At 29.5% G+C, this 9036-nt stretch overlaps 1 protein-coding gene across 1 annotated transcript in view; it reads left to right on the top strand.

The window, feature by feature from the left end:
• The window catches only part of LOC107443626 (phosphatidylinositol 5-phosphate 4-kinase type-2 alpha), a 39649-nt gene extending 31024 nt beyond the window's left edge, over positions 1 to 8625 (top strand). Inside the window, exons 5-9 of the mRNA XM_016057558.4 lie at positions 904 to 1050; positions 1133 to 1171; positions 2276 to 2389; positions 3443 to 3677; positions 7352 to 8625. Coding sequence (XP_015913044.1) covers positions 904 to 1050; positions 1133 to 1171; positions 2276 to 2389; positions 3443 to 3677; positions 7352 to 7500 — 684 coding nt within the window. The 3' untranslated portion in view covers positions 7501 to 8625. The remainder of the gene's footprint in view (positions 1 to 903; positions 1051 to 1132; positions 1172 to 2275; positions 2390 to 3442; positions 3678 to 7351) is intronic.
• Positions 8626 to 9036: the final 411 nt, after the last annotated feature.

A 9036-nucleotide genomic window follows, 5' to 3' on the forward strand; every position in this document is an offset into this window, starting at 1 on the left:
TGTAATTGTCATTGTCTAATTATTGTCAATGGGTAATTGTTGGACAATGAAATAAAGAAATTCAGATTATTAACGTTAGTTCAGAGAAATGAATTGTTTTTGCGAATTAATTGATAAAGAATTTTTTCAAGCAATTAAGTTTATCATAGATTGTGAAACAGATTGTCTTGTATTTGTCCTTTTGTTTTTATATGATTCAATTCAAAACAATATTTTTAGTGTGAAAAAGTTATTTTGAATCAATTCATATAAATATTAATTTTCAGAATTGATACATCTCTAAATTTTTGTGAATAAAATTTTTGATTGAAAAAGACTTATTTCCGTATTATTTTAAATAATGCATGGCTTACATTCAATTAGTATCAATATTATTTTGAAAATGAAAAATTTTAAAATTTTTAGAAAGAAATTTAGAAAAAAATTCTAAAATTTTGAAATTTTAGAATTTTTAGCAAGGAAATTTCAATAAGAGGTTAAAGAAATAAAATAAAAATTATACTTGTTAAACAATGATTTTATTTCTATTTGATTTTAAATGTTTTTACTCATATGTCCGAATAAGTACTTATGAGTTAAGAAATAAAAAATGCAAATATAATATTGTATAAGTCATTACATTTTAAACCTATATTGTTATAAATGTGTATCTTAATTTTTTTAAAAAGAGAGAGAGAGATGGAAATGGAGAGGAAAGCCCAAAATATAGAGAAAAAAAGATATCAAATCACTTAATGTGTTATTATAGTTGGAAGTGATAAATTTATTAATTATTTCAAAGAGTTTGTTTTATTATTGTTTTTTTTTACGTCAAACTGATTGCCATTTTTATTCCTAAAGTTTTTCCTTTTCTCTTTATAGTTGCAATAAACAACAGTGATTTTTATTAAATTTTAATTTTAGTATATTGTTGAGAAACATGGGAAAACTCTCCTTCCTCAGTATCTTGGATTGTACAGAGTGACTGTTGAAGGGAATGAGACATACCTAGTAGTCATGAGAAATATATTTTCAGGAACAACAAAGATTCATTGTAAATATGATATAAAGGTAAAAAATATGTTTTGTAGATTTTTTTTCTCGATACATTTCTGAGTTTTTATATGCTTAAATTAATTTTTATTTCCAATAGGGGACCTCTGTTGATAGAGAAGCCAGTGCAAAGGAAAAGGTATTTCTTTTTTTCTATTTATTTATTATAATGAGTGTATGTATATATTGTTACATATTTGTAAATATATGTATAGTTTTGTAAATATTTGTTTTTTTAATGCTGAATATCTCAGATGAACCCTAAATAAGCAGTTTAATTAGGAAATTTGCAAGAAAGTCGCATAATTCTATGGTATAATTAGAGAAAAAATAACACCTAAAGTATTTCTTATGGAAGACAATTTTTATTATAGAATTATAAAGATTTCTTTGGCGACATTTTTCCCGACTTGGTGACACTTCACCAGTTAGGCGACAGATTGATAGTTCCGGAAACTTTAAGTTTCAAATGAAATTGAACATATTTTAAGATTAATGAACTTTACGTTCAAATACAAAATGTTCCTTAAGGACCGCCTTTTTATAAATATATTTCTAAATTCTGCCCAAATTGAAGTAAAAAAAAGTATATACATGAAAGGTTTTAAATTAATATTTAAGCGGGGTAGAATTAAAATGATATGGAAATCAAATGAATCACTACTGCTGAAGGTGAGACTGAAAACATTAAAACATGTTTGATTGCTGTAGGAAACGTTAAAGAGTTGTAAGGCACTTCAAGTTTCCTCAGGTAATCATACCTTCTTTAATGATTAGTTACATTTTGACAATGCTTTAGTATTTTTCTAGCTTGGTTTCTTTAATATTTATTTGCAAACCTAGAAACGTGTATACTTATTTACTTCATTTTTGACTAGGTTTCTAAAAAGATGTATTAAGGATGGTCATTAGAATACACCTGTATATAACTAATTTTAGTTCTTTGTTTTTGACTGCTAACAGATTTTCATAATAGAAATAACGTTAGATATTTTTATCATTGTTCTTATTAATTGAATATAAATATTCTACTTTAGAACAAGTTAAAATATTTGAAGAAATGTATTGTAGATTGTTACAAACTTAGAATGCAAAGGAAGATAAAATTTTATGACATTTTATGGTTATGGATATGCCTCTTTTGGTTTGAAGCTTATTTTATTTCTGTTTCATTTGAAGAAATTACTTTTTAATTATTTGTTATCAATTCTTTATTTTTAAAATGCTTTTTCCCCCCCATTAGACTAAGGAAATGCCAACTTTAAAAGACGGAGATTTTATAAATGATGGCTGTAAATTGTATGTGGGACCAGAACACAAAGAAAAATTGCTGGCAATGCTATCAGCTGATACAGACGTAAATATATTCACAATTTCTTTATATATTAATTTATAACATAAAGCATTTTATAGTTTGTCTATGGTAAGAACTTTCCCTGCCGCAAAGTCCGAGGCCGTCTGCGGCTGTGGAAACAAGAAAAGCGCATTTCAGGGAGGGTAGCTTCTCTTCCCTCTAGGCCTAACACAGTAGACTGTAAAAAAATATTCCCTCTCTCTCCACCCCACGCCAAAAACTGTCCTAAACAATGACCAAACACCTTACTTGAAATAGTTATACCTCATTACCATAGTTACTGCCGCAGGCTCAGATGAATGGTTACGGGAGTTCTTACTTTAGACAACCTATCCCGGTTACTGGAAAAATAATTGAAAGAAAATATTAAAATTTTAATACTGATACTAGTATTAAACAGTCACAAGAGCATTAATTGCTTGGTGAACTATCTGTATGTCATTTTTTATACACTCTTCACATTATTCCCGTAGCGCTTCGCGCTGTCGTGCCACAGGGCCCTGGTTCGATCCTCGGGCCCGGCAAGGTTGACTCAGCCTTTCATCCCTTCAGTGGGTAGACCAAGCATGAGTGCCAAGCATGCTTGGGAACTAAACACTGGGGGTTCCGCGTTCGGCTGACCACCTTGCCGGAACATCTGCTCCTGCACCCCAGAGCCCGAGGTTAAGAAAACAGAGATGGGCACAGTATGCCTTGGCCCTCTACAGGCTGTCGCGTCGCTGAGTTTAGTTTTATTCACATTATTCTTATTGCTTATTTTTTTCTTAACTGATTGTGATTCAACGTTGCATCTTTTTTTATGAAATCTAGCTGGAAGATTCATTTTTGTAAAAACAATATTTATATTTTTTTGAGTTCCTGCGATTTATTTTTGAAATAGTTTAAAATTTTAGGTTTCATTGAACAATTTAGGGTAAAAAGGCATTTTTGAATTCTTTTTTTTACCAGTAATATTGTATGAGGTCATTTGATCCACTATTATAGTTTTTTTTAATGAAATTTTTGTTTATAATTTTTTCTTTGGTATTTTAACTCTTGTCAAATTTGTAATTTTAGTTCCTAGCTTCACGTGTTCATTTGACTGACTATTCGGTATGTCTTGGAATCCACGATTGTGAAGCTGATGAAGAAGACAGCAAAGATTCAGACATTGAAGAGGAGGAAGAAGGAAGTGAAGACTCAACAACTGTTGTCCCCACACCCCCTGAGTCCCCTCGAATTATAACATTCATGGAGGATAGCAAAGAATTTAAATTACCTGTTGATCCATATGCTTTTAGAAGTTCTGAAGGTATTTTCATTTTTTATTTCAGTTTACATTTGTAGAAAATGCTGTATATTTCTTACATTTAAATCAAGTCTACAAAACAATATTAAAATATTTTTATGTTTCAAAATTTTAATATTATAAACAGTGCATTAAGTAGGAGTTTTCAACCTTTTGTGCTCAAGGGCTACCACAACAATATAGCAAAATAATGAGAGCCACATGTGTGCTAATACAGTGCCTACCGTTTATTAAAATCACTTTCGTTTTATGCTCTTTTAATTTTGTTAAGCGGCTGATTTTATTAAGAGGCGATTCAACATTTGAATAAAAAAACACATTTTTATGATGTATTCTAAATGCACACACTTTAATAGCTGAAATAATGACCACATTAATGCTTTATTTTAACTAATTTAATTATTTTAATAAAGTAAAACCCTACATAAGATTAAATTTACAAAAGTTTTCCAAAAAACCGATCAATGGTTGCTTGAGTTGCAGTATTTAAAATTAACTTTTCAACATCATTTGAGAGTTTATAGAAGTTTTTATAATTTTCGATATTCCTCCTCTTTGTTCTAAAGCTTGCCGCAATACATTAAGTGCTTTTCTGACTTCCATTGAAGATGGCACTGATGAGTTTATTTCATCATCTGAGTCTGATTCCTGCATTTCTTGATGGGAAATGACTTTGCAATTTTTGATGTCTGTAACAATTTCAGAATCAGATTTTTCTCCTGATGTTTGCTGGTTATCGTCAATAGCTACGTAACGTGAAAAATTCTCGTCCATTTAATTTTCTTCATTGCTGAGCATTTCTTCGAAACAGTTATGAGCCCCATCTCCATCTCCATTGAAGCTTCACGTTGACTACATTTAGGAAGCTTATCATAGTTTTGCAGCACTTCGAATTTATCTTTAACACTCAAATCCTTCCTTTTCGGCATGCTGATAAAATTTAACACCAAACGAACTTAAAAATGACATGTGCTCTAACTCTAACTTACTCAAACGGCTTAAATAATATGGAACATGCACACAGACAGTTTTTGAAAATCTATTCATGTTCTTTGTTAAGATAGATAACGAAAGAAACTTCTCTCCTTTCTATTGTTCATTCAATAAAAAGTAAGATAAGAATTCGACCCCCTGTTGAGTGAGATAGGTTTCTCCAAACTTCATTCAGTCAAGGAATTAACATTGATAAATTAATTTCTATGAACTCGTCACTTACCACCCACATTTTTCCTTAATTCTTACACTATGTATTTCGCAGGAAAGTGCTAACCACACCTGTTTCACAGGTTTGTGAGTGACTGTTGCTTCTTCTAAAAAAATGTTTAAACTTCGAAAAAATAAAATTTTATAAATAAGAACAAAAAAAGCTGAAATATTGCACCTTTGATTTATTATGTAGTCAAAATTTTGATTTTAAAAAGTGGTGGCATTGATTTTATAAAGGAGGTTTTTAACATGTATTAATATTGTAACGATTCGGTTCTTGCCGATTTGATTTTATAAAGCGGCTGATTTTATTATCCGGTGATTTTATTAGCGGCTGGCACTGTATAGGTAAAGAAATTTCATAGTTAAGGAGATTAACAGTTAATTTTAATGTAAATTGTTGATTGATCTCAGTGTGTTTCAATTCACTGTGTTTTAATTCTGTTAAAAAAATGTTAATTAAATAACATTTTTGGAAAAGGTAAATTCAGCCATGTATACAACTACAAATTCAAAATTTGAAAAAGTGTTTGTATTTTCATAAATTTTTTTGCATCAGATTTTATAAATGTTTAACAAATTAAATCCTTGTTTTACCTACCTTGATCCCCGTGATTTCCTGTGAATTACTTGCAAAAAAAAAATGAACATCAAAACTATGGATAATCGACACAGCAGATATTCTGCCGAAATTATTTTTCAGACATCGCGATTTTACTGTTGACTTTGGACAGTCATAAAAGTGTAAAAGACCATTGAAACTGGATGGGAAAATTGTACACATAATTCTCTCTAAGCGTTTTTAGAAGGGCAGTCCACCCAGCTTGCCCTTTGATGCCTATAAATGATGGCTATATTGCCTTTTTTTTGTTGAAAAAATTAGCCGTGAATTTGGAGACGCAAGTGAGAACCTCATTGGTGAAATACATTTACCCGTTATAAATTCTCCAATCAAGTTATTGTTCGCACCTCTGAAGTCACATACTGGGATTTTTGTGCTTCTCTACACTTGTATATGTGATTTTTTCCCGCATTCGTGTGAATGCCTCTTGAACATAATCACATCGCTCTCCTGTTTCCCTGCCAATACGCAGTTCGAATCCAGCTGGCCGAAAGATCCCCATGTATTAAATGGTGGTTGGTGCACATTAAATATGTCAGGGTCACAAAGCCCCCCAAGTTCCCATAACAAATTGAAACCTCTGGGGGTACTGATATAGGACTTCCCTTGTCTTCTGGATTGGGCTGAAAACTACAAGGCTGCAGAGTTGAAGATTGGTAGTAATAAACTCTAATATGGGTCGGTTGTTCAACAACAGTAATAAAATAAAATAAGCATCAGTTGTGCTTTGTTTACTCTTAGTTATCTTCTGAAACAAACATCTTTAATTTTGTTTTCCTGCTATTGCTTTTTGCTAAGTGATATATTTTGGCAGGATATCAAAATGCCGCTGGCGGGGCAAGTGTTTCAACCCCTAAGCATAAAGTAAACAACTTATGTTTTCAGTTGACTGAATAAGTGTGTTTTATGAAATTCATACATGTTACACTTTCAACATTTTATTTACATTAATTTAGTTTCATACTGTAAGATGGAAAACAGTTCTTAGATTTCCCATAAACTTATGTGTTCTTAAAATAAAAAAAATTAACTTCACACTTTATCTTAGGTTTTAAATTTTTTTTCCCTTGACATTGGGCATCTTTTTAATTCTAAATTTTTCTCTGCCAGTTACAATTCTCCTTTTAAAATAAAAAATATTTTTTAGTTTCTTTTCCTGATATTACATAAATTAATACATATTTTGATAAATCGTTTGTAATGACATATATTCTAATTTATCAGTTACATTGATTTTATCCCTGTACTAAGATGTGAATATCTTTTTCTTAAAACTACAAATAGTTTTTGAGTTTAGATCACAAGTATGCCACTGAACAATTAAGCAATTTTTTTAAAAATATTTTTAACGGAATTAAAGAAAAAAAGATGTTCTCTCTAAACATCTGTTGAAACATTTTTTTAAGCTTTTGGCACTTTTTTTTAAGAAACTATTTTTAATGCTACCAAAAAAAAAAAAAAGATAATAGTTTCTACGAAATAATAGTTGCCATTTTATGAAAATAAATTTATTTTCTTTTTTTAAAGGTATAAATCTAGATGATATTGTAATATATAAAATATTTTATTTAATCAAACTTTGGCCAAAATATCTGTGGGTCTGGTGTCCTGTTAAAAGTTTCTGTTACTTAACTGTTGTTGCTGTTTCTAAATTATGATTTTTATTAAAAAATATCTGGAAAAGTATTATTCCTATTATTTTCAAATTATTTAGACCTATGGTGTGAAGTTTCATATCTGTGTTGTTTTTTTGAGCAATTAAGATCATTTCTTGGGATGAAATAATTCCAGTTACTATTTTTTATCTATGTGTTTTTTAAATTTTTTGATATTTGAATGTTTTTTACAGATTCTCCCAGAAAGGAACTTTATTTCATTGGATTAGTGGAGATATTGTCACATTATGGCACAAGAAAGCGCACTGCCACAATCAATAGTACTCAACCTGAACATTATGCTAGACATTTGGTTGATTTTATGGCTAAAGCCATGCTGTGATTATTTTTGAGGCCTTAATATTTCTTCTTTGCTTTTGCTCTACTACACTTTTACTCAGAAGATGATTGTGTCCTATATATCCTGATGTTCAACCGAGCCTTTCAACTAAGTTTATTATCCTTTAGTTCATTATCTGAAAAGTTACTGTGCGTTTTGTATAAAATTTTATTCATATCTTAAAGCAACTTTACTACAAATTAAAAAAAAAAAATCTTTTATAATTTCTTCTATATATATTTTCTTTAATAAAATATCTTTTGGATGTAAAATATGATAGAGTGAAGAATGATGCAGACAAGTATCTTTTATTGACACAAACACTTTTGGTTTTGAATTGGGTTCAATGTTGATATCAAAATTTATGTATGTTGTAATAATATTTATTGCTCAAAAGGTTGTTTCTTGTTTGTATGACTGTATAAGACTAAAAAGTATTTTCAATTTTCCATGACATTTTGTTTTGAAGAGGCATTACATAAATAGTCTTAGAAAATTCTAAGCTTTCTTTTTAAAAAAAACTATATTAAATGTAGATGCAAAATTTTACAGTTAAATACAATGTATCATTCTACATTTTGTAAGTACATCACTGAATTTTATCAAATGTAAGATAAACTGCATAAACTAATATTTAATACTATTGAACTAATTAATAACAAAAGTGCAATAGCATAATTGAGGGTACAATATAAAGCACAACAACTTCCAACTATTCACGCTAAAAAGCTGATTCTATACAGAAAATCTAGTTACCTCACCTTGGAAATTGGTTTTTACTGGAAATAACACACTGGAATAGTAAGGTGTAATTTGGTATTTCAAATAAAATAAAACATTTTTGTTGCTATTTTGACACTTTTCTTGTGCATACTATTTGCCATTATGCATAAAAAACTGCACTTAAAAATCTTTTAGTATAGTGTCTACAAATTATCTTTTTAACCTGCAGATAGAAAGTAAAAATTTCTAGCCACTATCTTCTCTGCAAAAAATCAGTCTATCTATCTCATAGGTGATGGAATTAAAATATACATTCACATTAGCTCTCTAAATTTCACACATAAGAAGAAAAAAAATTCTTATGTCCGCTAAATATTTACAAACAAATTTTTTTTCTTTTCTCTTTCTTGTTTTCATTGATAAATTTAAATTGATGATTATTCATAAAAATTTTCTTTATTTGTTTAAAATATTGAGGGAACTTTTAGAGCTTTCTAATTATTGAAGGGACATATATCCTCTCCTCCTCACTAAGAATATCCATGTTATTAAATAAGAGAATACAAGAGAACAATTCCCTAACTTGTGTGATATCTCCACAGAATTGAGAAACCAAATGTAGAATGATATCTGTATGTCACCAATCCTGATCATGCTTGAATTTTGTGTTTTTGGAATTAAAAACTAGATTGTACTTTGAGGCCATGATAGACAACTAGCACTATGAGTGGAACAAATAATAAAACAATCCTCTTTTTACAAAAAAAGGTTTTAACACCCCCCCCAAAGAAAAAAAAAAATTCAACCCGCTTTTTT

The sequence above is a fragment of the Parasteatoda tepidariorum genome, chromosome 10 (genome assembly GCF_982258835.1).
Source record: "Parasteatoda tepidariorum strain Cologne lab strain chromosome 10, Ptep-v5.0, whole genome shotgun sequence".
NCBI lineage: Eukaryota > Metazoa > Arthropoda > Arachnida > Araneae > Theridiidae > Parasteatoda > Parasteatoda tepidariorum.